General features: G+C 39.8%; 1 protein-coding gene across 1 annotated transcript in view; it reads right to left on the bottom strand.

The window, feature by feature from the left end:
* The window catches only part of LOC132820754 (cytochrome b-245 heavy chain-like), a 43810-nt gene that overhangs the window by 15096 nt on the left and 12714 nt on the right, over positions 1-16000 (bottom strand). The window contains exons 4-10 of the mRNA XM_060833040.1: positions 15579-15651; positions 14067-14206; positions 11731-11912; positions 8208-8337; positions 8007-8099; positions 4782-5035; positions 1916-2078 (exon numbers count right to left, since the gene is read on the bottom strand). Coding sequence (XP_060689023.1) covers positions 1916-2078; positions 4782-5035; positions 8007-8099; positions 8208-8337; positions 11731-11912; positions 14067-14206; positions 15579-15651 — 1035 coding nt within the window. The remainder of the gene's footprint in view (positions 1-1915; positions 2079-4781; positions 5036-8006; positions 8100-8207; positions 8338-11730; positions 11913-14066; positions 14207-15578; positions 15652-16000) is intronic.

Raw genomic sequence — 16000 nt, 5'->3', positions numbered from 1 at the left:
GTTTGGAGGTTAGTGTGGACTGGAAGGGGTAAGCGGCCTGTTCCTACACTGTGGGCATTCTGTATGATCCTAGTGCTGGGTTGTCCCACAACAGGAAGCATTCTTTAAAGGGTGGCATGGTGGGTCAGTGGCTCAGTGGTTAGCACTGCTGCCTCACAGCACCAGGGTCCCAGGTTTGATTCCACCCTTGGATGACTGATTGTGTGGAATTTGCACGTTCTCCCTGTGTCTGCGTGGGTTTGCTTTGGTTTCCTCCCACAGTCCAAAGATGTGCAGGTCAGGTGGACTGGACATGCTAAATTGCCCATAGTGGTAGGTGCATTAGTTGGAGGGGAATGGGTCTGAGTGGGTTACTCTTCGGATGGTCTGTGTGGACTGGTTGGGCCGAAGGGCCTGTTTCCATACTGTAGGGAATCTAATCTAAAACTGGCTTAGGATTAGAAATTACATCGACTGACCAGTTTTTATCTGTTCCAATCCAATAACTATTCAAAATATATGACCTGCTCTATTTCTGACCATCCAGGCTTAGAAATGCTTGGCCCAATTTTCCTTTTGATTGCACTCGATGGTAGTCAGGCAGCAGGCATCCTGAGATGATTTTGAATTTGCCAAACTTTCTGGGTTAGAAAATTTTCCCAAAATCAGAGACCTAGGGTTAGAGATCTCTCCCCTTTCTCACTCTACGTTGGGGATTAAATGTTTGCTAGGTGCATTATGCTGTCACTGATGAGTCTTCATCTACACTATCTTTATTCCAGCTAAACTATCAGATCACAGGTTGACTACTGAGTCAATAGTCTATCTTCTTTACTGATGGCTCATCACTCTTCTTAGGAACCTAAACCCTATGGCAGTGTTGTTTTACAATGAGGGTCATGCTATTCCAAAACCATGATCAACAAAACTCATGATCTAATGACTAATGATGTACTCAAGTCGTTTGGACCTCTTGGACTATTCAGGAGGAGTTATACAGCACAGAACTGAATCATTGTCTGACTTTTTGTCATTTGCTTTTTGAAGTTTAATTTCTAATAATGAGGTGCCAATCCTATTTTACCTGCGCAACAAGACATATAAGAGGAGGAGGATGAAGTGGAGGAAGATCAAGAGAAGAATCAACCACCAATACTCCTAGTTATCCAAATCACTTGGAGATGTTTACTATTCCTCATATTCTCACAAACAGTAATTACCATCTGTCCCACAATCCATATAAAACTGTCCTTGCTGCCCCCATTCAATTTCCTTCCTTCAGACCAGTCATATGACCAGTCATGCTCTCAATTCACCATAAAGGTCAATGCCTACACCAAATATAGATGAAGAAGCTTAACCCAGAAACTCAACTGCATCTGAGTCTAAATATAAGAATCATTATGAAACAGCTTTGTACTTGCCCTTAGTCCCAGTCTGTACTTGTTTGTGTCTCCTAGTATTCCAATTATATCCCCAGTTACTACAGGAGGTGAAAAGCTGTTGGTATTTTTTGAGTGTAACCACAATTTTGAGAGCCTTAAGGGTTTGGTTCCAGATTGCTACATCCTGGCATGAATCCAGACCCTTTGTTCCAACTGGCTACATGCCACTAATAATAAAATAGGAAGAATAGATGGTAGGGAACAGGCATTGTGTCAGCCTGAGGGAAGATGCATGTGAGCAGCCCATCTTCTGTTTGCCTGTATTGCGCAATCATATTTCTAGGCCTGATAATTTTGCAGGAACTCAAGATCCTTGCTGTACATTATTCTTTTACTTCTGTTGTTGTATTTTACTGTGCCTTAAGACCTGTTTTTATTTTTGTTTAAGTTCTAAGCCTTTGAATCAAAACCAAATATCAGTTACATCTCAATAATCAATTCATGCAAGCAAAATGAATCTCCTTCAGTAAATGCGTTTCTGATATCATTACCTTTTTCAGTTTCAGATTGGGATCAGAGTGAGTGTATTTGTACCAAACCGATTTGAGGATAGATGCAAAAGGAGTAACTCCAATCCCTGCCCCAACAAGGACAGCAGTTTCATACAGAAACACATCCTCGCTGGCTGTGCCAAAAGGACCATCAACTGTAATACTGAAACAATAAGTTAATGTTAAAAAGTAATCCTGCTTGTAATTGTAATCTCTTTGATAATAAAGTATCCCAACTGTTAACAGGGTCTCCCAAAGGATAAAAGGACAAGTTAGTGCTGAGAAAGTTTTGATTGATTAGCATCTCTGATAAAAAGCTGGAAAGAGAGATTTCACAAAATACATTGGTCAATGTATTTGACAGAATAATTTCAGAGTCATGAGTATTCCTGAAAAAAATCTCAGGTCTTGTCAAAACATTTCATTTTACATTCATCCGGACAATTTGTAAGAAATACCAAAATAGACAGAAAACAACATACTTGATGCTGACACAAAAAACCCAAAAGAACCGCCAATGTGAGAACTCAGAAACAAAAACAGAAATTGCTGGAAACATTCAGCAGGTTTGGTAGCATCTATGTTGAGAAATTAGAGTTAACATTTCAGATCCAGTGATACTTCTCCTGAACGGGGCACACTGGACCTGAAGCGCTAACTCTGATTTCTTGACACAGATGCTGCCAGACCTGCTAGTTTTCCAGCAATTTCTATTTTTGTATACTTGATGTTGGGGATCAAAGCCATCCTGCAGGATAATTGCTATCCTGAACAGACCATTTCTCAGTATATATCACACAACATTATGAATATATTATACAATATCATACACCATCATTTTGGTTGTGAAAAGCACCCCGTCTGCCTCAGATTACCCTGGAAATGTAAGGTAGCTCACAAGTTTGTGTAATCGCTAGCTGCTTCATATTGCTAATTTGCAGAACAATATAAGTGATATTCACCACTAACAGGATACTGCCATAAAGATAAAAAGAAATTTGCCTTTCATGCTATTTAATAATATAGTTTATGCATTTCAGTGCTGGTGTTATACTCGGCATGTAGGAGGTGCATTTCAAAAATGGGTGGATCAAGGTAAGGATGAAGCAAGGTACAGGTTGGTCTGCTATAATGTTGGTTTGGATAAACACATTTTTAACTCTGATCCCCAGCATCTGCAGTCCTCACTTTCTCCTAAAGCAAAATCAGTATAACGTGATTGATGAATTGGGGGCACTGTTTCTGAAGCACAAACTTTTAAAACTTGTGTTGGCTGAACGCAATTATATCGCCAACACTTTACGTGCTGTTTCTAAAGCCTGATTTTTCTATAATGTGGAGTTGCACAAGAATGCAATCATTGCATTATAGAAGAACTACCTGGACTGACCATAACCAAACAGTCTGCACTAGCAGACCCTGTAATGCAGTGTCAAACATTAGGTGTGATTCCATGATCATAACATTTGTTAATAATCCTGGATGTGCAAAGAAGTGCCACTCTAAGATTGTCATTTGAGCTTGTAATGGGGAGCATTTCTGTTACTGGAATGTGCATGTATCAATAAAGGGTCCAGTTCTTCCCAGACAAAAAAAAAATGTATGCACACTACATCTCTTTCAACTCAATTAAATTGATTTAGTTGTCAGGTCAATGCCTTGACCATTCAGAGTCAACCTGCCTGGTTTAGAATTCAAACAAAGCTTGGCAGTTAATTGCTGGTTATCCTTAAGTAATGAACACTTCATGGCAATGCATCGACCAATCAGAATCCACTTGCGCAACCAATGAGGACCCCTTTATCAAGTAGTATAAATATGTTTTCCCTTTATTGTGGTATTTCTTGTGAATTGTCCTGATCAGTGCAAGGGGAAAAGCTTTGACAAATGTGTCTTATTCTGCTATACTAATGTCAGTGGCGGAGTTATTACATATGAGAATTAGATTTAATGCATATATTCATATTTCAGAGATCTGAAATGTGAACTTTAATTGCTGATTGGAAAACTCAGAAGTGCTGTTAACCATCCTGCTCGGGAATATCTGTGGAGGGGAGATGAAGCACGCTCAGCTGGGTTTGAGCTGTAGGTCTGGGTTTGACCCTGGCCTCATTAACATACTGCCAATCTCCATTAATTGCATCCCACAACTCAAAGGGTTGTGGAGAGCTTGTTGCCAACAGGAGAAAATTGAACATCTCAGGACTGTCCTCCAGCTTTCAGGTAAGTACAGAGGTGTTTAGAGGTTGTTGAGTGAATGAAGAGGTTTTGTGGATTTGGTAATGGGTGCAGGGCAGAGGGAGGGGTTGTTCAGATGAGCAGAGGTCCAGCTTCGTTGTGTTGTTGAGAATAAAAGGATTGTGTCATTTTGCTTACATTTCTAGTCTTCTGCTGAATACGAGGCAAGTAGTTCTAGTCAAACTGGCTGCCCAACCCAGCCCAGCAGACCATTACCATTACTTCAGGGGATCTGTTAATAAGCTGCAGGCTTAATTCTGGTGAGCACCTCAACTCTGAGTAGGGAAAAGGAGCCTGTACATTTTGAATCTCTCTGCCCAGTTTCCACTGAGTGGAGTAAATTAAAACCCCTCCTTTGTGTCAGTAAAACTGACAAACCCAGAATCCATAGGAATAGCCCTATCATCAGTGTTCTGACTAGGCAGCAACCTGCATGATGAGGGAAACTTGGGAATTCAGTTCCCAGGAATCTAATCCCCGTTCACACAGCAGCTTCTTACTGGGAGTGGCAGTTTGGGGAAATCAAACTTCAAATAACTTATGGAATGTATACCGTAATTATGAAAAGATCATAAAGACAAACAGAAATAATACTAAGTCGATGAATCCAGATTGTGAGTTCCCTCACCTGGGGAGTTTCCATGCTTCTCGGAATTCCTTTTGGTCTCCACCACATACTTTGAACAAGCTGTCTGTCCAGTCTCCTACTATTCTCACATGAATGCTGAAGTGGTCTTCTTCTGGAGAGGAAGTCAATGTGAAGGGGTGCCATTCTAACCTTGAAATCTTTGAACATTGGACAAAAACATATTGACCGACCTCCATCTTAAAACCTCGCTTCTTCATCTGCAGTTCCAGCACTTTAGAGGGATGGGTAACAACCTGTGAAGAGAAACAACTTTGAGCAAATGGCAAATGAGTGTACAATTAAACACAATAGCAAGCAATTCCTGCCTAATTTTGTTTCCCTTACATAAAATCCTCTGTAACATAAATCTACCAGTTGAGAATTTGTTTTGCCTTTCATAGGACCATTGTTATAGTTGCCTCTAACATGTCCATTCCTTCAACCAGCCCACAGAGGCCAAACCACCTCTAGAACATTTCCCTTTGGCTGGCCCTGGATTCACCTTTTCCTCTCATTTATTTCCCATGTTTCCTCAATCCTTCTCTGAGTGAATCTTGTCCATGGGGACTAATTTCTGCACTCTATCTGCACTAAAATGCTGACAGCTCAACTTCTCCTCTTTGTTGCCATGTTGTCCAAAATTATTAATGCTTTTCTCCCTCAGGTGTGTCTCTTTCTCCCTTAAATCTGCTGTTATCACCCTGTTCCTCAAAAAATCCTCAAAATGCACTGTCTTTTAAAACCATCTCCAATGTCTCCTTCCTCTCCAAAGGCCTTGTTTATTTTGTTTAAAATCCATTTTCATCCTTCCCAGCATATGAATGTTTGACTCCTTTATCAATATGATATATTGAACAATAAAATCTCAAATCACATCCGGTGTGACTGAGATGAGTAAATTTTCCCTTCTTATCTTTGAACCCTGTACATAGTTTGTGACATAATGGACCATACAATCTTCTTCCAACACTTCTCCACTGCCGTCCAGCTGAGTGGGACAGCTGTCACTTGGTTATATTCTTATTATCAAACCACAACTGGAGAATTGTTTCCAATTGTTTCTCTCCCACTCTTACTTTGTTACCTTTGAAGTCTCCTAGGAATCTAATCTTGGCCCCAAACATTTCTCATCTGTGTGCTGCCCTTGGTGATATTGAAAGCACAGAGTTAGTTTTCACATGTACAAAACTCCCAGCTCTACCACTGTGACTAACTTATCAGACTACTTATCCAATATCTAGTAATGGTTGAGAACAAATTTTCTATGATTAAATATTGGCAAAATTGAAGCGATTGATCTCAGTCTTCACGTAAACTTCTGTTTAGTTAAAACAGGCAGAAGTCTGAGAAAATTCAGTCCATTCAGACAATGTTGTCACACTTGATCCCAAGATCAGTTACCTTTTTCATTTTTGAGGCAAATGCTCATTTCCACTTTCATAACATTACCAACTTTTCTCCTATTTTACTCATCTGCTACTGAATCCTTTGTTTATATCCTTGTTACATGTAAACTTTGTAATTGCCATGGACTCTTTCCTGCTTTCCCACATTCTATTCTCCATCTTGCTGTCTGAGAGTGCTCTGCTACCTGTTCCTCTATCATTCCTTTGCTCATTTGGCTCCCAAACAAACAATGTGTTGATTTTAATACTCTAATTCCTGTTTTCAAATCCTTCCATACCATTCTTCCCTATCTTTGTAATCTCTTTCAGCCCAGAACCCTTCAAGATACCAGTGTCCTCTAATCCTGGCTTCTCGAGGACCCCAATTTTTTGTTAGTGGTAGTCATACCTTCAATTGCCCAAACTCTAATCTCTGGAATACCCTTCCTGAACTTCTTCACCTCTTTACCTCTCAGACCTCCTGAGTGAAACTCCTTAAATTTACCTTTTGAACATGTTTTTGGTCATCTGACCCAATCTGACAGTTGGCCAAAAAAGGACACACAGTATTTTGATCATAACACTGCTATGAAACATTTTGTGAAATTTTATATTTAAATATAAAATGTTGCAACTTCAGTGTGAATGAGAAAGTACATTGTATGTACATATCACATGCTGTCAAGTATTATTTGTCCCTTTTTTGTCTTATTTAAAGATGTATTTTCTGTCCTTTCTCTTTCTCTCTTCTCAATCACATCTCATCCACTTCCCGCACCTTCACCCTCGAACCCCATCCCTCCAACTGCAACAAGGACAGAACCCCCCTGGTCCTCACCTTCCACCTCACCAACCTCCATATACATTGCATCATCTTCTGCCATTTCCGCCACCTACAAATGGACCCTACCACCAGAGATATATTTCCCTCCCCACCCCTATCCGCTTTCTGTAAAGACCGTTCCCTCCGCAACTACCTCGTCTGGTCCCCACCCCCAACAACCCACCCTCCCCTCCCAGAACCTTCCCCTGCCACCACAGGAATTGCAAAACTTGTGCCCACACCTCACCCTTACCTTCGTCCAAGGCCCTAAATGAGACTTCCACATCCATCAAAGTTGCACCTACACTTCCACACATGTAATTTACTGTATCCGTTGCTCCCGGTGCAGTCCCCTCTATATTGGGGAGGCAGGATGCCTACTTACAGGGCGTTTCAGAGAATATCTGTGGGCACTCGCACCAACCAACCCCACCACCGTGTGGCCAAACACTTCAACTCCTCCTCCCACTCCACCAAAGGTATGCAGATCCTGGGCCTCCTCCATTGCCACATCCTAACCATCCGACACCTGGAGGAAGAGTGCCTCATTTTCCACCTTTGAACCCTCCAACCCCAGGGCATCAATGTGGACTTCACCAGTTTCCACATTTCCCCTCCCCCCATCTTATCCCAATTCCAACCTTCCAGCTCAGCACCGCCTTATGACCTGTCCCACTTGTCAATCTTCCTTCTCACCTAACCATTCCACCCTCCCCTCTGACCTATCACCTTTACCCCCACTTCCATCCACCCACTGCACTCTCAGCTACCTTCCCCCTAGCCCCACCGCCCTCCCATTTATCTCTCCACCCCCAAGGCTCCAGCCTCATTCCTGAGGAAGGCTTTTGCCCAACACATCGATTCTCCTACTCCTCAGATGTTGTCTGACTTGCTGTGCTTTTCCAGCACCACACTCTTGACTCTAATCTTCAGCATCTGCAGTCCTCACTTTCGCCAGAAAATATTTGTGGTAATGCTAGACATGATCAAATAAACTTCAATTGAACATTTGCTTACCTTTGTGATTACAACTTTCTGATGGGACCGACAAAACCGCACAAGTCTCTCACAAACATACAAGAACATGGGGCCCACCACCCATTTCCATGTCTGTAAAGAAGATCAATTAGTTTAGTTAGAATAGCAAAAACAATTCAATGTGATTGCATTCTCTCAACTAAATATTATCATCGAAAAGTGATGCAAAGACAGATGTACCATTGGAGGATTCCCTGAGAAAACAGGCACAGGACACTCTTTGATTTTCCCCCATTCCATATACTTATCCCTGCAAAAGGTAGCATTATGGTTGTGTAGACTGCCTTCTGTTTGACCACGAACGATTCGCCTGTTGGTTGAAGCACAAAATATTTCCTTTGTAAAAAAGTTTTAAAGAGATTTTGAACTTTTTAAAAAATTAAGTGTCAGCATATGAAATACTATTGATGCAAAAAGTGCTGAGACCCTCAAGGATCCAGCAGTATCTGTGGAGAGGGATGAAGACGTGTTCAGACTCAAGATAATAATTCTTTTCTGTCTCCACAGATGCTGTGGAGTTTATCCAGCACTTTCTACTGTTTTGAAGATGTGGGTGTACCTTTAAGAGAGTTAGAAGCAGCAGAACTATTGGATACAGCACAAAGTGTTCTCAATAAGGCAGCAATGTAACACTGGGTTGAACAACTAGAGTATTTTGTTGCCTGGAGATAAAAACAAATTTGAATCTGGCCAATCAGTTTAAATTATACCCCGATAAAAATGCCATTTTCCAATTAAGTCTGAATTGGGTAAATTGACAATCTTAAAAGCCAATGACACAATCTGGTGCTCTGGAGTACAAGATCGGGGGAAATTGAACAGTTGAGAGGAGAACTGACAAGCCCAGCATGTAAATAGACTGCATGAAAAATGAGCTCTCTTAAAAAGGTATCTGTGATGCAGAAATTCCCAACAAGGAGAAAAGACGACGCAGGAAAATCCAAAGACAAGAACCTATAGCTGCCTGGTTTTGAGATAAGAAATGTTGTTTTGTAACACTTAATTGGGAGTTTTATTGGGCTAGTATTATAGAAGGGAAGGTAAAAGATAGATTACAGAAAGAAATTGTAAATAGTGGTTAGTTAATTATTCTCTTATGTTTTATGAAATAAAGTTGTTAATTTTTACTTAGTTCTTGGCTACTCAATTTTTTACAGATTACTGCGTGGGATAAATCTCTTGTGGTGCTGGTGTTAAATTAAGCAGGTAGGTTTACCCTGTGTTGTAACAGTTTGGAGGCTCAGGTCTGTGATTTGAACTGGTTTAAACAGTTTTGAATAGATGTGGGGGTATGAAAACTCCCAGCAGACTTAAACGCTTGCAGGTTAATGTCCTCATTTTAAATAAAATGCAGGTGAGACAATTTCTTTAATTTTGGTGACTTGTGGTTGATTAAATTAAAAGTGAGAGAGGTGGCTCTTAAAATTGCTAAAGAGGCTCTGGGATTTGAACATGATTCTCGAATTTGCCAAGAAAGTTTAGAAGGAAAGCAAAAGACCATAGTTTTAAAATTAACAAGTTAAGTTTGTGTTTAACCAAGGACAAAAGTAAAGTTGAAATGATAAAGGGATTACTCAAACACATAGGTGTATCAGAGAAAATGACAGATGCAGTAGAGGTAGAAAACCTTCAATTACAATTGAGGAAAATTCTGTTAGATGATAAACAGAGGAAGAGAGAAAGGAAAAGAGAAAGATAAGTTGAACTCGAGAGGTTGTGACTTAGTCAGCAAAGTCAAGTTAATAGGATGGAGATTAAAAGAGAAGGTAGTGATAGAGATATATATATGTCAAAACTCTGCCACATTTTGAGAAAGATATTGAAGCTTTCTTTATTTCATTTGAAACATTAGCAAGGTAGATGGAGTGGTCTGATGATTTATGGGTAAAGCTAGTTCAGACTAAATCGGTAGGAAGAGCTAGTGAGGTATTTGCTGCATTGTCAGATGAGGTGTCAAGAGATTATGAAGAGGTTAAACAGGCTATTTGAAGTGCTTATGAATTGGTACCAGAAGCATATAGATAGTGATTCAGGAACACAAAGAAGGAACCAGGTCAGACTTAGGTTGAGTTTGAAAGAATTAAACATCTTCAATTTAATGGATGAGTGCATGCTTTGAAAATAGATAGGACATTTGAGGCTCTAAGAGAGATTATTCTGCTAGAGGAGTTTGCACGTTCTCCCCGTGTCTGCATGGGTTTCCTCCGGGTGCTCCGGTTTCCTCCCACAGTCCAAAGATGTGCGGGTCAGGTGAATTGGCCATGCTAAATTGCCCGTAGTGTTAGGTAAGGGGTAAATGTAGGGGTATGGGTGGGTTGCGCTTCGGCGGGTCGGTGTGGACTTGTTGGGCCGAAGGGCCTGTTTCCACACTGTAAGTAATCTAATCTAATCTAAAAAACTCACATGGAATAACAGGAAGTGAGAAGGGCAGCAGAACTAGCCGGTGAGTACATCTTGGTGTATAAGACAAGCTTCTAGCCAGAATTTTGTCCTGTAAAGGATAGAAGTTGGGAGAAGGGGAGATCCTACACTACTCTACCAAGAGTAAAAGCATTGGTAAGATTTTACCACAGGATAAAAAAGAAGACCAAGAGGGTGGAAAGGAGGTGAAAGGCCTTAAGTGTTTCCACTGTGGGAAAGTGGGACACGTAAAGTCACAGTGCAGGCCGTTAAAGAAAGGCACTGTGGGAAAAGATGTGGTAATAGAAAAGCCAGTGGCATTAGTGAAGGTAGTAAAGGAAACCCCAAGAAAAGTGGAGGAGCTACAGGACAGTGCACAGCCTAGGTAGGGGCTGGTTATGGAATTAGAACCTGATCTCTACAAAGAATTCCCCTGTGTGAAGTTTACTCAGAAAGAACAGGGGGACAAGAAGGACAAGATGTTATAATTTTGAGAGATGCAGGATCTAACCAGTTGCTGATGAGCAAATATGTCCTCTTTCTGATCTGTTACCTGAGCAGGTGATCATTTGTGGGACAGATGGCCAGAATTTTAGCATTCCCCTATGTAAGATCAGATTGGAGTGCCAACTTAAGACTGGGCAGTTATAGTGGTGTGATTGACAGAATGTCAGTTCCAGGAATTACAGTTTGTTCTTGGGAATGATTTGGCAGGATCCAAGGTGAGAGTGACAACTCTTATTGTGGAGAACACCAAGAAACTGAGGAGTGTAACGCTATTTTATTTCAGATCTGCATTATTTTACTCATTTAAAACACTGTTGAACCTTTTCTCCAGTCAAGAACACTTTGCTGCAAGTCTATCTGACATGTGACAGTAGTGAATGAATGTAGGAGCAGGCTAGTAGGTGTGTGCACTCTGTGGTTATCTACAAAATTCTGAAAGAGCTGCAGCCACAATAAGTACACTTAACAGCCTTCATTAAACAGTAGGAGTTATGAAGCATTTCACGATTGTCAGAGTTTTTTTCCCTTTTTTAAATGTAACAAATCAGTGAAATTTCTGATATAGAATTGGTGCATTTTGGATTGTGTTTTTAGCATATCATGCAGCCAATGGTGTTTTGCACATTGCTACGATTGGGAAACAGATCTGCTAATACTTTTTGTCAAAATGTAATTTAGCATTTATTCTTATAAGTCTGCTGCTCTCTTGATGTTATCTGAAACACATTTGCTGAAATTAGAAAGATGGCATGCCAGTAGGTGTAAATGGTAGACAATTTACAAATACAATACGTACCCAACTCCATGGATCACAAGTCCAGCAAAAAAGATCACAAAAAGATGATGAGTATACCAGAAAACCTCAAAGTATGATCTCCTGATAATTTCTGTTGATGTTGTTATCATCAGTATCAGAGCAAGAGTGATGGCAATACCACTCAGTCCAGCCAGGGTTGTGAATGCGACTTTAGTGGGATTCTGGAAAGGAAACATAATAAGTTTGTAAACAATGTAAAAAAAAAACCCAACACCTTGACTGATCATTAAAATGAAAGAGAAACTTGGGTGTTTCAGGAAGTGTAATAACCGAACATGAAAACACGGTGAGCAAGAAATTGAGCTCAGTTCAACCATTGAGTTGGGCATGAAGAAGGCTGCTAGGGTTCTACAATGACACCTTTTGTCTGTATGGATATTTTTGACATGAATACTCAATGCCATCATGGCAAAGGTGTTGGCAGACAGTGAATATTTACTGCAGTTCTTCACAGCAAGGAGATCTTTGTTAATCAACTTTATAGATTCTGTTTCCATGCTGTGTGACTTTAAGAATCTATGACTCGATGACTCATATAACATGGTAACAGAACATTCGGTCCAGTTCATCTGTGCAGACCAAGTTTCCCAAACTAAACGAGTCCCATTTGGCAGCACTTGGCCCATATCCCTCTAAGCCTTTCCTATTCATGTGCCCATCCAAATGTCTTTTAAATGTTGTAACTGTTCCTGAATCTATCACTTCCTCTGGCAGTTCATTCCACACATGAACGAACCTCCAAATGAAAATTTTGCCCCTCAGTTCCTTTTTAAATCTTTACTGTCTCATCTTGAAAATATGCTACTTGATTTTGGACTCCCCCAGTCTAGGAAAAAGAATTTTTCTATTCACTTTATCTAAGCCAGTTATGATTTTATAAAACTCGACAAGGACACTGTCCACCTCATTACATTCCAGTGAAAGAAGTCAAACCCTATCCAGCTTTTCCTTAACTACCTTGGAGGAAATTCACAATACGTTTACTAGTTTGATACCCCTGGAATAAGCGTGTTTCACAAGGAGGGGATATAATGGCTGGGCTTTGTTCTGCTGAACTTTAGGAGACTGAGGTGTGATCCAATGGAAGTGATAAGATCCTGAATTGTGATACAAATTGGATGTGGATAAGTTGTTTCCTGTTGTCAATCAATCCAGAACTAGGGAGCATCATTTTAAAATGTGGTGCCTTTGTTTTAGGACAGAGGAAGGAGGATATTTTTCTTTCAGAAGGCTGTGACTTTGGAACTCTCTGACTCATAAGACAGTAGAGGTGAGATTCTTAAAGTTTTTTTAAGACAGAGGAAAAAAGATTCCTTTTGGCAAAGGAATCATGGGTTATCAGGATGGATATGGCAACAGAGTTCAAAACATAAAACATATCAGTCATGATCTTCTTCAATGGCAGAACCATGTCGAAAGGCTGAATAGTTTACTTCTCCTATTTTAGATGTTCATTTGTTCAGTGATCTTGGCCAAAACATGTTCAGCTGTTTTGGCCTATCATCGTCAAGTCTGAAGTGGGGAAGTTCACTGATGCTCACAGAATGTTTAGCACCAATTGCAGCTCCTCAGATATGAAAGCGGTCTGTGCCCAAATGCAGCAAGACCTGGGCAATATCCAGGCTTGGGCTTATAAGTGATAAATATCACTCGCACCACACAAGTACCAGGTGATGATCATCTCCAACAAGATAGAATCTAAAAGCTCTAGACAGGTGTGCATTGGAATATTTCTCTCTTACTTGAATGGACCCAGTTCCAACAACAAGAAGTTTGACACTGTGCAGGGCAAAAAAGCCTTTGATTGGCATCCCATCTGAGTTTCAACATTCATTCCCTCCATCACTGTACAGCATATAACATTTACAAGATTCACAGCACTAACTCACAATGCTGTTCTGACAGCACCTTCCAAACCCACAACCTTTATCGCCACGACAAGGGCAGCAGATGCATGGAAACTGCACTGCAAGTTATATTTTAAACCACATAGCATCCAACTTGAAAGTACAATGCCATACCTTCACACTCGATCAAAGTCCTATGTTATCCACCATAAGTGTACCAACAGCAGATGGAACACAGCAGTTTGTGAAGACAGCTAACCACTGGCTTCTCCAATGAAATTAGGGATGGTAATAAATGTCTGCCTAGTCAACAATGTCCACACATCAGGAATAAGTATAGAAGATGTAAAATGTAGATTGTGGGAAATCCTATCATACTTTTTAAATTAGTGCAACTATAACAATGTTTGCAATTTAACCGAAATGTATAATGACTTCATTAGATATCAAAAGGAAGTTACAGGTTACCGTGTTTGGGTCTCGAATTGGATTCAGATAGCTTTCATCATTTCCAAGTTTAGACAAAACATTGTCAAGTGTTCCATTTTCATATCCTTGGCTTGTCATAAATCGTTCAAAGTTGAACAGATGTGCAATGATGTGAATGGCTGTAAAGGAAGTGATGGAGCATCCATTATAACCTTGTTAAAATGCTGCAATATGTAGGAGATAAACAAAACTGCTTTATTACTTTATTGTTCAAAGAGGTTGTGTACTAAAATATGGCCAATAGAGTCAACTTAAACCATGCTTCTGAATCTGAGAAAAATTGTATCAGCTAATTTTTAACCATAGTCAGCATGACACGGTCTGATCCCTTGTGGTCTAGGATGCATTGTACTAATCTTTTTCGGATAAAGTATTACTGCTTTAGATTTGTATTAATTGTATTTTACAACAATGTCATTGTCACATTCCCAACTCTTCTTAAGGTTAACCTTAAACTTGTTATATTTGAGAAAAATATTATCCTCTCCCATTTTTAATGATATCACTCCTTTTAGAATCTCCTAAAGGATCTGAAAAAAGTGAAGAGAGACTATGATTATGTCTAATAAAAGAGAAATAGTGCAAATGCTGGAAATCTGAAAGAAAAGCAGAACTGCAGGAAAAACTCAGTAGTATCTATGGAGAGGAAACCAAATGTATGATCCCTTATTAACGAAGAATTTGAAAGAGGGCAGGAGAGATCAATAACAGCTGAAGCACCTTCCAGGGCCAGAGTCCTGGTGAACCTAATAATAGGCATCACTAACGTGCTTTAGTTTCTTTTCCTGCCAGGCAACTGGTCAAACGAACAACCTGAAGGAGCACCAGGTGTAAATACATGCAGTCTGGGACCTTAATGTACAATGCCCAGACTTTGGGATGTCATATGGCAAGAGGGAGAGGTTGTTAATGAGGTAATCAATTTGAGGCCAATAGTTCAGGTTGATGGGCTTTTAACAGAATAGCTTCTTCTCTTTTTAACATTGCACTAATGCCCACATGCTCAGTTCTACTTATGCCACTGAGTGATTCAATTATTAGCTTTAATAATGTCAATTATTTAGGTTAGCATACAGGGACACTTTCACTGATATTACCTCTCCAAAATTTACCCAAAATTAGGATAAAACCCTATAAATCTGGAAATGTCATTATTGCCATAAGACAATCATGATTATATTCATGTTTTGTGCAGAGGTGACTTTATTGATTGTACACACAAACAGACCACATGCATACAGACAGTGCTTTCAAGTACTGGCATTACTGAACTAATTTCCAGAGGGGAATCAGTGAAGTACTTGCAGTACTGTACTCTGGCGTAAAGCATTTGAATAGTTACAATGTTGCTTGATTATATCCAAAGGTTTCTGATTTTTGAATATTTTTGCTTTTAATCCTCCCAAAAAATTAACTTTTCTAGTACATTTTATTTGATTTCTTGAATTCAGGAAATAAATTACAATAGTGTAAGAAAACTGTTTAAGTTACCTGTATGGAGGGCAATCATGTAAGCTACCAGCTTATGGAAGGAAATATTTCGGTCCAGTTGTCTTCGGCAGCACTTTAAATTAAAACAGATGTTACTAGACACTGTGACAGATGAGTGTTTAAACAGATTGCATTAGCCTCATTGACGGCAGTAGAGTAATGTACAAGCTCATATAAATAGCATCAAATGCTGGGTCTTAGTTTTTCCCAATGATTCTTGTTGAGTTTCCTGTTATTCTGTTGATAAATGATTATGCCTCAAATGGGAATGAGCTCTGACAAATTATCAAGCAGCACAAATTTATAATTTTTGCTTGCAGCTTTAGCCACCTCTAACAATATAAACCAAGCAGTACAGCAGAGATCTTGTGTTTTTTTTTTATTATTCCACTAGCCTAAGCAATGCTTTGAATTTTCTTGGC

Source organism: Hemiscyllium ocellatum, chromosome 12 (genome assembly GCF_020745735.1).
Source record: "Hemiscyllium ocellatum isolate sHemOce1 chromosome 12, sHemOce1.pat.X.cur, whole genome shotgun sequence".
Taxonomy (NCBI): domain Eukaryota; kingdom Metazoa; phylum Chordata; class Chondrichthyes; order Orectolobiformes; family Hemiscylliidae; genus Hemiscyllium; species Hemiscyllium ocellatum.
The sequence above is the reverse complement of the archived record's forward strand: the minus strand, read 5'-3'. Positions and strand labels throughout refer to the sequence as shown.